The 15,359-nt window shown below is 49.2% G+C and overlaps 1 protein-coding gene across 2 annotated transcripts in view; it reads left to right on the forward strand.

The window, feature by feature from the left end:
• Nucleotides 1-13,674: 13,674 nt before the first annotated feature.
• The window catches only part of LOC138666928 (gastrula zinc finger protein XlCGF26.1-like), a 53,748-nt gene continuing 52,063 nt past the window's right edge, over nucleotides 13,675-15,359 (forward strand). Inside the window, exon 1 of one of the 2 annotated variants that reach the window (XM_069755119.1) lies at nucleotides 13,675-13,895. Coding sequence is in view for 1 of the 2 variants with exons in the window: in XM_069755121.1 (XP_069611222.1) it covers nucleotides 13,761-13,787 (27 nt within the window). In the remaining variant the exon portion in view is untranslated. The remainder of the gene's footprint in view (nucleotides 13,896-15,359) is intronic. The other variant, XM_069755121.1, reaches the window with a different exon arrangement.

Consider the following 15,359-nt stretch of genomic DNA (forward strand, 5'->3'; position numbering starts at 1 on the left):
TAAGTTTCTGAGTTTTAAAAATAATTGTAAACTGTTTCTGGCTTTGAAACCCCGCTCCTCTGGTGACCCAGTTCAACAAGTTAAGATCATTATTTCTTTATTACGTGGCGACCCTCAAGACTGGGCATTTTCCCTTGCGCCAGGAGATCCTGCATTATGTAATATTGATGCGTTTTTTCTGGCGCTCGGATTGCTTTATGATGAACCTAATTCAGTGGATCAGGTAGAGAAAAATTTGCTGGCTCTGTGTCAGGGTCAGGATGAGGTAGAGATATATTGTCAGAAGTTTAGGAAGTGGTCTGTGCTCACTCAATGGAATGAATGTGCTCTGGCAGCAATTTTCAGAAAGGGTCTCTCTGAAGCCCTTAAGGATGTCATGGTGGGATTTCCTATGCCTGCTGGTCTGAATGAGTCTATGTCTTTGGCCATTCAGATCGATCGACGCTTGCGTGAGCGTAAAACTGTGCACCATTTGGCGGTATTATCTGAGCATAAACCTGAGCCTATGCAATGCGATAGGACTTTGACCAGAGTTGAACGGCAAGAACACAGACGTCAGAATGGGCTGTGTTTTTACTGTGGTGATTCCACTCATGCTATCTCCGATTGTCCTAAGCGCACTAAGCGGTTCGCTAGGTCTGCCACCATTGGTACGGTACAGTCGAAATTTCTTTTGTCCGTTACCTTGATCTGCTCTTTGTCATCCTATTCTGTCATGGCATTTGTGGATTCAGGCGCTGCCCTGAATTTGATGGACTTGGAGTTTGCTAGGCGCTGTGGATTTTTCTTGGAGCCCTTGCAGTATCCTATTCCATTGAGAGGAATTGATGCTACGCCTTTGGCCAAGAATAAGCCTCAGTACTGGACCCAACTGACCATGTGCATGGCTCCTGCGCATCAGGAGGATATTCGCTTTTTGGTGTTGCATAATCTGCATGATGTGGTCGTGTTGGGGTTGCCATGGCTACAAGCCCATAACCCAGTATTGGATTGGAAATCAATGTCTGTGTCCAGCTGGGGTTGTCAGGGGGTACATGGTGATGTTCCATTCCTGTCTATTTCATCATCCACCCCTTCTGAGGTCCCAGAGTTCTTGTCGGATTACCGGGATGTATTTGATGAGCCCAAGTCCAGTGCCCTACCTCCGCATAGGGATTGCGATTGTGCTATCGATTTGATTCCTGGTAGTAAGTTTCCTAAAGGTCGACTGTTTAATTTGTCTGTGCCTGAGCACGCCTGTTGTGGATTCTGTTTTTGGGCTCCCTCTGGTGGTTACAGATGGTACTGGGTGACTTGTGTTCTCTGCGGTCTCTGGTGTCCACCTGTTCTATCAGGATATGGGAGTTTCCTATTTAACCTGGCTTTCTTGTCATTTCCTCGCCGGCGATCAATGTAATCAGTGTGTCTTGTTACCTCTGCTTTCCGCTTCTGTAATCTTCAGGACAAGCTAAGTTTTTGATTTTCCTGTTCCACGTTTTGCTTTATTTTTGTTTTAGTCCAGCTTGCAGTTATGTGATTTCTTGTTGCTGGTTGCTCTAGTGGGCTGATATTACTCCTCATGTTCCATGAGTTGGCACATGAGTTCAAGTAATTTCAGGATGGTTTTTTGTAGGGTTTTTCGCTGACCGCGCAGTTCACTTTTGTATCCTCTGCTATCTAGCTTTAGCGGGCCTCATTTTGCTGAATCTGTTTTCATAACTACGTATGTGCTTTCCTCTCATTTCACCGTCATTACATGTGGGGGGCTGCTATTTCTGTGGGGTGTTTCTCTGGAGGCAAGAGAGGTCTGTGTTTCTTCTAATAGGGGAAGCTAGTTCTTCGGCTGGCGCGAGACGTCTAGGACTCATCGTAGGCACGTTCCCCGGCTACTGCTAGTTGTGTGAATTAGGTTCAGGATCGCGGTCAGCTCAGTTTCCATCACCCTAGAGCTTGTTCTGTTTTTTCTGCTTGTCCTTTTGTGATCCCCTGCCATTGGGATCTTGACAGCATCGCCGGCCCGAAAAGTGGTAATCGTATTGGCTGAAGTAGGAGGAAAAGTAGTCTGAGGAAGTTTTTTTTTTTTTTTTTTTTTCCTCCACTCAGAGTTTGCTGCCTAGCCTTAATTGCAGCCTGGCTGCGTCTTACCTCCTCTTAATCCTTGAATGGCTCTGACCTCAGCTGTTTATCATGGACGTCCAGAGTTTGGCTTCCAGCCTGAATAATCTTGCTGCTAAGGTTCAAAATATACAAGATTTTGTTGTACATGCTCCTATGTCTGAACCTAGAATTCCTATCCCAGAGTTTTTTTCTGGAGATAGATCTAGTTTTCTGAATTTTAGGAACAATTGCAAGTTGTTTCTTTCTTTGAAATTTCGCTCCTCTGGAGACCCTGCTCAGCAAGTCAAGATTGTAATATCTTTCCTGCGGGGTGACCCTCAGAATTGGGCATTTGCATTGGCACCAGAGGATCCTGCGTTGCTCAATGTGGATGCGTTTTTTCTGGCATTGGGTTTGCTCTATGAGGAACCTAACCTAGAGATTCAGGCTGAAAAAGCTTTATTGGCTCTCTCTCAGGGGCAAGATGAAGCAGAAATATATTGTCAGAAATTTCGGAAATGGTCGGTGCTTACTCAGTGGAATGAGTGCGCCCTGGCTGCAAAATTCAGAGATGGCCTTTCTGAGGCCATTAAAGATGTTATGGTGGGGTTCCCTGCGCCTACAGGTCTGAATGAGTCTATGACTATGGCTATTCAGATTGATCGGCGTTTACGGGAGCGCAAACCTGTGCACCATTTGGCGGTGTCTTCTGAACAGGCACCTGAGACAATGCAATGTGATAGAATTCAGTCCAGAAGTGAACGGCAAAACTATAGGCGGAAAAATGGGTTGTGTTTTTATTGTGGTGATTCAGCTCATGTTATATCAGCATGCTCTAAACGCACAAAAAAGGTTGATAAGTCTGTTGCCATTAGTACTTTACAGTCTAAGTTCATTCTGTCTGTGACTCTGATTTGTTCATTATCAGCCATTTCCGTCGATGCCTATGTGGATTCAGGCGCTGCCCTGAGTCTTATGGATTGGTCATTTGCCAACCGCTGTGGGTTTAGTCTGGAGCCTCTGGAAGTCCCTATTCCTTTGAAAGGAATTGACTCTACACCTTTGGCTATGAATAAACCTCAGTACTGGACACACGTGACCATGCGTATGACTCCCGTTCATCAGGAGGTGATTCGCTTCCTGGTACTGTATAATTTACATGATGTCTTAGTGCTTGGTCTGCCATGGTTACAAACTCATAACCCAGTCTTGGACTGGAAAACGATGTCTGTGTTAAGCTGGGGATGTCAGGGGGTTCATGATGATGCACCTCCGATTTCTATCGCTTCATCTACTCCTTCTGAGGTTCCTGTATTTTTGTCTGATTATCGGGATGTTTTTGAGGAGCCTAAGCTCAATTCGCTTCCTCCTCACAGGGATTGCGATTGTGCTATAGATTTGATTCCTGGCAGTAAATTTCCTAAAGGTCGTTTGTTCAATCTGTCAGTGCCAGAGCATACTGCTATGCGGGATTATGTTAAGGAGTCCTTGGAAAAGGGACATATCCGTCCATCTTCGTCTCCTTTGGGAGCAGGTTTTTTTTTCGTGGCCAAAAAAGATGGTTCCTTGAGGCCTTGTATAGATTACCGTCTTTTGAATAAGATTACGGTCAAATATCAGTATCCTTTGTCATTGTTGACTGATTTGTTCGCTCGCATTAAGGGGGCTAAATAGTTCACTAAGATTGATCTTCGGGGTGCGTATAATCTTGTGCGAATAAAGCAGGGTGATGAGTGGAAAACCGCATTTAATACGCCTGAGGGCCATTTTGAGTATTTGGTGATGCCTTTTGGACTTTCTAATGCTCCTTCTGTCTTCCAGTCCTTTATGCACGATATTTTCCGTGAATATCTGGATAAATTTATGATTGTGTATTTGGATGATGTTTTGGTTTTTTCTGATGACTGGGAGTCCCATGTTCAGCAGGTCAGGAAGGTGTTTCAGGTCCTGCGGGTCAATTCTTTGTTTGTAAAAGGTTCAAAGTGTCTCTTTGGAGTCCAGAAGATTTCTTTTTTGGGGTATATTTTTTCCCCTTCTACTATTGAGATGGATCCCGTCAAGGTTCAAGCTATTTGTGACTGGACGCAGCCTACATCTCTTAAGAGTCTACAGAAGTTCTTGGGCTTTGCTAATTTTTATCGTCGTTTCATAACTAATTTTTCTAGTGTTGTTAAGCCTTTGATGGATCTGACTAAGAAGGGTGCTGATGTTGCTGATTGGTCTCCTGCGGCTGTGGAGGCCTTTCATGAACTTAAGCGCCGGTTTTCTTCTGCTCCTGTGTTGCGTCAGCCAGATGTTTCGCTTCCTTTTCAGGTTGAGGTTGATGCCTCTGAGATTGGAGCGGGGGCGGTATTGTCACAGAGAAGCTCCGATTGCTCGGTGATGAAGCCATGTGCGTTCTTTTCTAGAAAGTTTTCGCCCACTGAGCGGAATTATGATGTTGGTAATCGGGAGCTTTTGGCCATGAAGTGGGCATTTGAGGAGTGGCGTCATTGGCTTGAGGGTGCTAGACATCGTGTGGTGGTCTTGACTGATCACAAAAATCTGATTTACCTTGAGTCTGCCAAGCGTCTGAATCCTAGACAGGCTCGTTGGTCACTGTTTTTCTCCCGTTTCGATTTTGTGGTTTCATACCTGCCAGGTTCAAAGAATGTGAAGGCGGATGCTCTTTCTAGGAGTTTTGTGCCTGATTCCCCTGGAAATTCTGAGCCCACTGGTATCCTTAGGGATGGGGTGATTTTGTCGGCTGTCTTCCCAGACTTGCGACGTGCTTTGCAGGAGTTTCAGGCGGATAAACCTGATCGTTGTCCGCCTGAAAGACTGTTTGTTCCGGATAATTGGACCAGTAGAGTCATCTCCGAGGTCCATTCTTCTGCGTTGGCAGGTCATCCTGGAATATTTGGTACTAGAGACTTGGTGGCCAGGTCTTTTTGGTGGCCTTCCTTGTCGAGGGATGTGCGTTCTTTTGTGCAGTCTTGTGAAGTTTGCGCTCGGGCTAAGCCTTGCTGTTCTCGGGCCAGTGGATTGTTGTCACCTTTGCCTATCCCGAAGAGGCCTTGGACGCACATTTCCATGGACTTTATTTCGGATCTCCCTGTCTCTCAAAAAATGTCCGTCATATGGGTTGTGTGTGACTGCTTTTCTAAGATGGTTCATCTGGTACCCTTGCCTAAGTTACCTTCCTCCTCTGAGTTGGTCCCTCTGTTTTTTCAGAACGTGGTTCGTTTGCATGGGATTCCGGAGAACATTGTTTCTGACAGGGGATCCCAGTTTGTGTCTAGATTTTGGCGGACGTTCTGTGCTACGATGGGCATTGATTTGTCCTTTTCGTCTGCATTCCATCCTCAGACGAATGGCCAGACGGAACGAACTAATCAGACCTTGGAAACTTATTTAAGGTGTTTTGTTTCTGCTGATCAAGATGACTGGGTTACCTTTTTGCCGCTTGCCGAATTTGCCCCTAATAATCGGGCTAGTTCTGCTAACTTGGTTTCTCCTTTCTTTTGTTATTCGGGGTTTCATCCTCGTTTTTCTTCTGGTCAGGTGGAGCCTTCTGATTATCCTGGAGTGGACATGGTGGTGGATAGGTTGCATCAGATTTGGAGTCATGTGGTGGACAATTTGAAGTTGTCCCAGGAGAGGGCTCAGCAGTTTGCTAATCGCCGTCGCCGCGTGGGTCCTCGACTTCGTGTTGGGGACTTGCTGTGGTTGTCTTCTCGTTTTGTTCCTATGAAGGTCTCTTCTCCTAAGTTCAAGCCTCGGTTCATCGGTCCCTATAGGATCTTGGAAATTCTTAACCCTGTGTCGTTTCGTTTGGATCTCCCGGCATCGTTTGCTATTCATAATGTGTTCCATCGGTCGTTGTTGCGGAAGTATGAGGTACCTGTTGTTCCTTCGCTTGAGCCTCCTGCTCCGGTGCTGGTGGAGGGAGAATTGGAGTATGTTGTGGAGAAGATCTTGGATTCTCGTGTTTCCAGACGGAAACTTCAGTATTTGGTCAAGTGGAAGAGTTATGGTCAGGAGGATAATTCTTGGGTGGTTGCCTCTGATGTTCATGCTGCTGATTTGGTCCATGCATTTCATAGGGCTCATCCTGGTCGCCCTGGTGGTTCTCGTGAGGGTTCGGTGACCCCTCCTCAAGGGGGGGGTACTGTTGTGGATTCTGTTTTTGGGCTCCCTCTGGTGGTTACAGATGGTACTGGGTGACTTGTGTTCTCTGCGGTCTCTGGTGTCCACCTGTTCTATCAGGATATGGGAGTTTCCTATTTAACCTGGCTTTCTTGTCATTTCCTTGCCGGCGATCAATGTAATCAGTGTGTCTTGTTACCTCTGCTTTCCGCTTCTGTAATCTTCAGGACAAGCTAAGTTTTTGATTTTCCTGTTCCACGTTTTGCTTTATTTTTGTTTTAGTCCAGCTTGCAGTTATGTGATTTCTTGTTGCTGGTTGCTCTAGTGGGCTGATATTACTCCTCATGTTCCATGAGTTGGCACATGAGTTCAAGTAATTTCAGGATGGTTTTTTGTAGGGTTTTTCGCTGACCGAGCAGTTCACTTTTGTATCCTCTGCTATCTAGCTTTAGCGGGCCTCATTTTGCTGAATCTGTTTTCATAACTACGTATGTGCTTTCCTCTCATTTCACCGTCATTACATGTGGGGGGCTGCTATTTCTGTGGGGTGTTTCTCTGGAGGCAAGAGAGGTCTGTGTTTCTTCTAATAGGGGAAGCTAGTTCTTCGGCTGGCGCGAGACGTCTAGGACTCATCGTAGGCACGTTCCCCGGCTACTGCTAGTTGTGTGAATTAGGTTCAGGATCGCGGTCAGCTCAGTTTCCATCACCCTAGAGCTTGTTCTGTTTTTTCTGCTTGTCCTTTTGTGATCCCCTGCCATTGGGATCATGACACACGCCGCTATGCGGAGTTACGTAAAGGAATCCTTGGAGAAGGGTCATATTCGCCCGTCGTCGTCGCCATTGGGAGCAGGGGTCTTTTTTGTGGCCAAGAAGGATGGTTCGCTGAGACCTTGTATTGATTACCGCCTTCTAAATAAAATCACAGTCAAATTTCAGTACCCCTTGCCGCTGCTGTTTGATTTGTTTGCTCGGATTAAGGGGGCTAGTTGGTTCACCAAGATAGATCTTCGTGGTGCGTATAATCTTGTGCGTATTAAACAGGGCGATGAATGGAAAACAGCATTTAATACGCCCGAGGGCCATTTTGAGTACCTGGTTATGCCATTCGGGCTTTCTAATGCTCCATCAGTATTTCAGTCCTTTATGCATGACATCTTCCGAGAGTACCTGGATAAATTCCTGATTGTATATTTGGATGATATTTTGGTCTTCTCGGATGATTGGGAGTTTCATGTGAAGCAGGTTAGAATGGTGGTCCAGGTCCTGCGTGCGAATTCTTTGTTTGTGAAGGGGTCAAAGTGTCTCTTTGGTGTTCAGAAGGTTTCATTTTTGGGTTTCATTTTTTCCCCTTCTACTATCGAGATGGACCCTGTTAAAGTTCAGGCTATTTATGATTGGACTCAGCCGACATCTCTGAAGAGTCTGCAAAAGTTGATGTGGTCAATTGGTCTTCTGCTGCTGTGGAAGCTTTTCAGGAGTTGAAGCGTCGTTTTTCTTCTGCCCCTGTGTTGTGCCAACCAGATGTTTAGCTCCCATTCCAGGTCGAGGTTGATGCTTCTGAGATTGGAGCAGGGGCTGTTTTGTCGCAAAGAAGTTCTGATGGCTCAGTGATGAAACCATGCGCATTCTTTTCCAGGAAGTTTTCGCCTGCTGAGCGTAATTATGATGTTGGCAATCGAGAGTTGCTGGCCATGAAGTGGGCATTCGAGGAGTGGCGTCATTGGCTTGAAGGAGCTAAGCATCGCGTGGTGGTCTTGACTGATCACAAGAACTTGACTTATCTCGAGTCTGCCAAACGTTTGAATCCTAGACAGGCTCGTTGGTCGTTATTTTTCTCCCGTTTTGACTTCCTTCCGGGCTCTAAAAATGTGAAGGCGGATGCCCTGTCTAGGAGTTTTGTGCCCGACTCTCCGGGTTTGCCTGAGCCGGTGGGTATTCTCAAAGAGGGGGTAATTTTGTCTGCCATCTCCCCTGATTTGCGGCGGGTGCTGCAAAAATTTCAGGCTAATAGACCTGACCGTTGCCCAGCGGAGAAACTGTTTGTCCCATTCCAGGTCGAGGTTGATGCTTCTGAGATTGGAGCAGGGGCTGTTTTGTCGCAAAGAAGTTCTGATGGCTCAGTGATGAAACCATGCGCATTCTTTTCCAGGAAGTTTTCGCCTGCTGAGCGTAATTATGATGTTGGCAATCGAGAGTTGCTGGCCATGAAGTGGGCATTCGAGGAGTGGCGTCATTGGCTTGAAGGAGCTAAGCATCGCGTGGTGGTCTTGACTGATCACAAGAACTTGACTTATCTCGAGTCTGCCAAACGTTTGAATCCTAGACAGGCTCGTTGGTCGTTATTTTTCTCCCGTTTTGACTTCCTTCCGGGCTCTAAAAATGTGAAGGCGGATGCCCTGTCTAGGAGTTTTGTGCCCGACTCTCCGGGTTTGCCTGAGCCGGTGGGTATTCTCAAAGAGGGGGTAATTTTGTCTGCCATCTCCCCTGATTTGCGGCGGGTGCTGCAAAAATTTCAGGCTAATAGACCTGACCGTTGCCCAGCGGAGAAACTGTTTGTCCCTGATAAATGGACGAGTAGAGTTATCTCTGAGGTTCATTGTTCGGTGTTGGCTGGTCATCCTGGAATCTTTGGTACCAGAGATTTGGTGGCTAGATCCTTTTGGTGGCCGTCTCTGTCGCGGGATGTGCGTTCGTTTGTGCAGTCCTGTGGGATTTGTGCTCGGGCTAAGCCCTGCTGTTCTCGTGCCAGTGGGTTGCTTTTGCCTTTGCCGGTCCCGAAGAGGCCCTGGACACATATCTCTATGGATTTTATTTCGGATCTCCCCGTCTCTCAAAAAATGTCGGTCATTTGGGTGGTTTGTGATCGCTTCTCTAAGATGGTCCATTTGGTACCCTTGTCTAAATTGCCTTCCTCCTCTGATTTGGTGCCATTGTTCTTCCAGCATGTGGTTCGTTTACATGGCATTCCGGAGAACATCGTTTCTGACAGAGGTTCCCAGTTTGTTTCGAGGTTTTGGCGAGCCTTTTGTGCTAGGATGGGCATTGATTTGTCTTTTTCCTCGGCTTTCCATCCTCAGACAAATGGCCAGACTGAACGAACCAATCAGACCTTGGAAACATATCTGAGATGTTTTGTCTCTGCCGATCAGGATGATTGGGTGTCCTTTTTGCCTTTGGCTGAGTTCGCCCTTAATAATCGGGCCAGCTCGGCTACTTTGGTTTCGCCGTTTTTCTGCAATTCTGGTTTCCATCCTCGTTTCTCTTCAGGGCAGGTTGAGTCTTCAGACTGTCCTGGTGTAGATACTGTGGTGGATAGTTTGCAGCAGATTTGGACTCATGTAGTGGACAATTTGACATTGTCCCAGGAGAAGGCTCAACGTTTCGCTAACCGCAGGCGCTGTGTGGGTCCCCGACTTCGTGTTGGGGATTTGGTTTGGTTGTCATCTCGTTATATTCCTATGAAAGTTTCCTCTCCTAAGTTTAAGCCTCGTTTCATTGGTCCGTATAGGATTTCTGAGGTTCTTAATCCTGTGTCTTTTCGTTTGACCCTTCCAGCTTCTTTTTCCATCCATAATGTATTCCATAGGTCATTGTTGCGGAGATACGTGGCACCTGTGGTTCCATCCATTGATCCTCCTGCCCCGGTTTTGGTTGAGTTGGAGTTGGAGTATATAGTGGAGAAGATTTTGGATTCTCGTATTTCGAGACGGAAACTCCAGTACCTGGTTAAGTGGAAGAGTTATGGTCAGGAAGATAATTCCTGGGTCTTTGCCTCTGATGTTCATGCTGCCGATCTGGTTCGTGCCTTTCATTTGGCTCATCCTGGTCGGCCTGGGGTCTCTGGTGAGGGTTCGGTGACCCCTCCTCAAGGGGGGGGGGGTACTGTTGTGAATTCTGTGATCAAGCTCCCTCCAGTGGTCATGAGTGGTACTTCGGCTGGTTCTGTCTATGAGCTTCCTCTGGTGGATGTGAGTGGGGCTGCGGCTTCTGAGTTTCCTTCCTCAGGTGACGAGGTTAAGTCGTTAGGTGCTGCTCTATTTAACTCCACCTAGTTCTTTGTTCCTTGCCTCCAGTCAATGTTCCAGTATTTGTCTTGCTCTCTCCTGGATCGTTCTTGTGGCCTGTCTGCCCTGCATAAGCTAAGTTTTGCTGGTGTTACTTTTGTTTGATATTTTTTCTGTCCAGCTTGCTATATTGGTTTTTCTTGCTTGCTGGAAGCTCTGAGACGCAGAGGGAGCACCTCCGTACCGTTAGTCGGTGCGGAGGGTCTTTTTGCGCCCTCTGCGTGGTTGTTTGTAGGTTTTTGTGCTGACCGCAAAGCTATCTTTCCTATGTTCGGTCTATTCAGTAAGTCGGGCCTCACTTTGCTAAAATCTATTTCATCTCTGTGTTTGTATTTTCATCTTTACTCACAGTCATTATATGTGGGGGGCTGCCTTTTCCTTTGGGGAATTTCTCTGAGGCAAGGTAGGCTTATTTTTCTATCTTCAGGGCTAGCTAGTTTCTCGGGCTGTGCCCGAGGCGCCTAGGTCTGGTCAGGAGCGCTCCACGGCTACCTCTAGTGTGGTATGATAGGATTAGGGATTGCGGTCAGCAGAGTTCCCACGTGTCAGAGCTCGTCCTATGTTATTAGTAACTATCAGGTCACTTGTGTGTTCTTAACCACTAGGTCCATTGTGGTTCTGAATCACCAGTTCATAACAGTTGGCCCTCTGCCCCAGGGGTCGCTCGTTTAAGTGACAGTACCTTGCGATGTGTCCTGACTGGTTGCAGCGGCGGCAGATGGGTCGCCCGTCCTGATGATAGCGATCGTCGTCTCTTCTTCTGGTCGGCGGGATCCTCTTTTGTCGTCGCCAAGGGACGTCCTCTGGTCTGGAAGCCAGCTTGATCTTCTCTTTCGGAGATACCTGCAGGGACTGCATGGTCTTAGCTAGTGCAGCTACGCTTTTAGCCAGTTCCTGGACCTGGAGGTGCAGTCTTGCTGAGGGATCATCATCCAGGATCTGTGCGTCGGCCTCTACTTGGACCTGGTGGAAGGGTTCCACCTCCTGGTGTACAAGAGGGCTGATGCCTAGAGGGCACTGTGCGGCAGAGCTAAGGTTCATGCAGCATCCGGATGGCCCTGTCCTTAAATTGCGCAAAGTCCAGGTCAGGGTTTTGTAAGGCCAGGATGCGCAGCTGTACCCTGTGGATGCTGGTCAGGAGACCCTCAATGAACTGTTCCTTTAGGAGTTTATCTCCGTCCTGTATACTGTTAGGGTCAACCTGTTTGATGGCTCGTAGTGCCTCTTGCAGATTAAGGGCATAGTCCCGTATGCTATCCATTGTTCTTTGCTTGCACTCAAAAAATTTCATTTTGATTTCTGCAGCGGTACAGGTGTCAAAGGTGTTTTTAAGTCTGATAAATATCTGCTGCACAGTTCCTTTTTCCATATTTGGCCAGGATTTCACTTCTCTTAGGGCTGTGCCTATCAATTCTCAAGTTACAGTAGAATGTTGATCTTCTGATGCTCGGTCAGGGGATATACCTCAAATAGGCTGCAGAGCCTTTCCTTAAAGTCACTTAATGTATGGGACTACCCGGAATATTGTGGAAGCCAGGCTGCTCCAGGAATATAGGGCATGGACAGCGGCATGATGGGCGCTGTAGCTGCAGTGGGGTCCACGCTGCTGGTAGAAGCTGCGGGGCCTAGTGGCAGTATTAGGCCTGCAGGTGCGCCTGCGGTGGGGCCCGGGGGTACCATGGGGCTGGGGGCTGCGTCCACCCCGAGGTCTTGGGGCATCTCCTGGCCTGCGACTGCGTCCACTGCCAATTCCCCTCCTGGGTCAGAGACAGCTTCTCCCTCATGCCTACCTTGTAGAGGGCCGGCAACTCTCTTGCGCGATGTCCGCAATGGTTCCTCCTCTACACAGTCAGGCGCCTCTCCTGGTCTTCCGTCCAGGGCTTTGTGGCACGACGTCCTCACTTGCGGTGTTGCTGCCTGCTATCTCCACTTCCGGCTCTGCTGTACCGTGTCCTAACTTGCGGCTCTTCTCGCAGCACGGCACCAGCTTCCTCTTCGCTCTCTTTTTGATCGCTCCGCCCACGAATCTATGCCCATTCTTCTCGTGCTCCACGTGGCACGGCAATGGCAATTTTGGTGCAATGTCTCAGTCCAATAGTCTTACAATAGATCACAATCTCTTAGGCGCACATGACCCAGTTCACTGGGTCGGCAGATCCTGTTCGTGACGTCAAGTTGAGTCGCCCACCTTGGCCGTGGGGTACTCGATACCGGGGATGTCACTGTGGCTGTGACCCAGTCCGTGGCCTTGGGCGCCCAATAAAAGGGGAAAGGTCTTTTGAGGGTAATTGTGGATTAAGTCTAATGTTCGTGATGCCACCTGTGGTTCTTGGTCAATAGGGACCGATGCTGCTTAAAGGAGTCCTCTGGGGTGATGTTGTTACAGCAAGATGGTAACACTTCCCACAGGTGAAGCGGGGTCCCCAGGTGTGTGGCAAGGATGGTGTATGCTGACAAATAAGTGGAGGACACAGAGTTGCAAAGTCTTTACCTGGTTTACTGGGGGTAGCAGGCCACAGTCCAGGGTACCAGCCACACGTACAAAAGGAGTCCAGGCAGCCTAAAAACAAGTGGAAATCCCCATGGCAGGTCAATTTGGGAGCCTTCCACTATGTGCTGGGTTTCTCGTACCTGTGGTTTGCTGGCAAAGTACTCTTTTCTCTCTCCTGTCCTGGGACAGAACTTGCACGGTAGGCAGCTTGAGCTGTACTCTTCGGGGTCTCTGGCACAGTGACTCCAGGCTCTATCTGCTGCTGTGCCTCAGGTATTGTATGGGCAGTATACCTATAGTCCTCTGCCCTCCAGCTCTGCTGTGGATCTTACAACTATCCACAACCTCGAGCTGGTTTCTGCTCTCCGGTTCTTAGAGGCCTAATCGTCGCCTCCTTGAGCCCTCAATTTCTCCTCTGCTCCTTTCCTTTCTGCTCCAGACTGAACTGGTCTCCTGGGACCAACTGTCTAGCTCCTCCTCCAGACCAGGATCTTTATCCAGGGAAGCTGCCCTGAAGCTGGGTTTAGAGCTCCCCCTCCTGGCCTGGATTGAGAAGGTGTTGGGCGTGTGGTTTACCTGTCAAAGGAATTCCTTTTGTTTCCAGGCATAGGACTACCCTCCCCGAGAGGAAGGCAGCACTACTGTGGTACCCAAACTCCTGGGGTGCTACATACACCTCATACACACACGGCTCAGCTCCGTACACACATGGCTCCGCTCCGTATACCTTGTACATATACGGCTCAGCTCCGTACACCTCGTACACACACTGCTCCACTACATCCACACTGTAAACTCCTCCTGACCCCACACATTAACTTCCCCTCATCCAGCACCATGACAACCAGCACAGCAGAGTCCTGCATACATTGAGGCCCCTGATCATGTGACCCCTGACTCCTCCCCTCCTGTGACCTCATCACAGGTCCTGTGCACAGAAAAGCCATAGTGAAGTGCGGCTCTGCGGGTGGAAGTTGGTGCTGGAGGCTCCATTATTCTCTATGTGGAGTGCGGCTCTGCGGGTGGAGGTCGGTGCTGGAGGCTCCATTATTCTCTATGTGGAGTGCGGCTCTGGATGGAGGTCGGTGCTGGAGGCTCCATTATTCTCTATGTGGAGTGCGGCTCTGCGGGTGGAGGTTGGTGATGGAGGCTTCATTATTCTCTATGTGGAGTGCGGCTCTGCGGGTGGAGGTCGGTGCTGGAGGCTCCATTATTCTCTATGTGGAGTGCGGCTCTGCGAGTGGAGGTCGGTGCTGGAGGCTCCATTATTCTCTATGTGGAGTGCGGCTCTGCGGGTGGAGGTCGGTGCTGGAGGCCCCATTATTCTCTATGTGGAGTGCGGCTCTGCGGGTGGAGGTCGGTGCTGGAGGCCCCATTATTCTCTGTGGAGTGCGGCTCTGCTGGTGGAGGTAGGTGCTGGAGGCTCCATTATTCTCTATGTGGAGTGCGGGTGGAGGTCGGTGCTGGAGTCTCCATTATTCTCTATGTGGAGTGCGGCTCTGTGGGTGGAGGTCGGTGCTGGAGGCCCCATTATTCTCTGTGGAGTGCGGCTCTGCTGGTGGAGGTAGGTGCTGGAGGCTCCATTATTCTCTATGTGGAGTGCGGGTGGAGGTCGGTGCTGGAGTCTCTATTATTCTCTATGTGGAGTGCGGCTCTGCGGGTGGAGGTCGGTGCTGGAGGCTCCATTATTCTCTATGTGGAGTGCGGCTCTGCGGGTGGAGGTCGGTGCTGGAGGCTCCATTATTCTCTATGTGGAGTGCGGCTCTGCGGGTGGAGGTCGGTGCTGGAGGCTCCATTATTCTCTATGTGGAGTGCGGCTCTGTGGGTGGAGGTCGGTGCTGGAGGCTCCATTATTCTCTATGTGGAGTGCGGCTCTGTGGGTGGAGGTCGGTGCTGGAGGCTCCATTATTCTCTATGTGGAGGTCGGTGCTGGAGGCCCATTATTCTCTATGTGGAGTGCGGCTCTGCGGGTGGAGGGCGGTGATGGAGGCTCCATTATTCTCTATGTGGAGTACTGCTCTGTGGGTGGAGGTCGGTGCTGGAGGCTCCATTATTCTCTATGCGGAGTGTGGCTCTGCGGGTGGAGGTCGGTGCTGGAGGCTCCATTATTCTCTATGTGGAGTGCGGCTCTGCGGGTGGAGGTCAGTGCTGGAGGCCCCATTATTCTCTATGTGGAGTGCGGCTCTGCGGGTGGAGGTCGGTGCTGGAGGCCCATTATTCTCTATGTGGAGTGCGGCTCTGCGGGTGGAGGGCGGTGATGGAGGCTCCATTATTCTCTGTGGAGTGTGGCTCTGCAGGTGGAGGTTGGTGCTGGAGGCTCCATTATTCTCTATGTGGACTGCGGCTCTGAGGGTGGAGGTCGGAGCTGGAGGCCCCATTATTCTCTATGTGGAGTGCGGCTCTGTGGGTGGAGGTCGGTGCTGGAGGCTCCATTATTCTCTATGTGGAGTGCGGCTCTGCAGGTGGAAGTGTGTGGTGATTCTCCATTACTGGGTGTGGGGGACATTAACCTTTTCAGCACTGAGACGCTTTTGGGGTCTCTGTGTGGTGTGAATAGTGATGTAACAGCTGTGGACAGAATGCGGCTTTGCTGGTTCCCA

The sequence above is a fragment of the Ranitomeya imitator genome, chromosome 2 (genome assembly GCF_032444005.1).
Source record: "Ranitomeya imitator isolate aRanImi1 chromosome 2, aRanImi1.pri, whole genome shotgun sequence".
NCBI classification, from domain to species: Eukaryota; Metazoa; Chordata; class Amphibia; order Anura; family Dendrobatidae; genus Ranitomeya; species Ranitomeya imitator.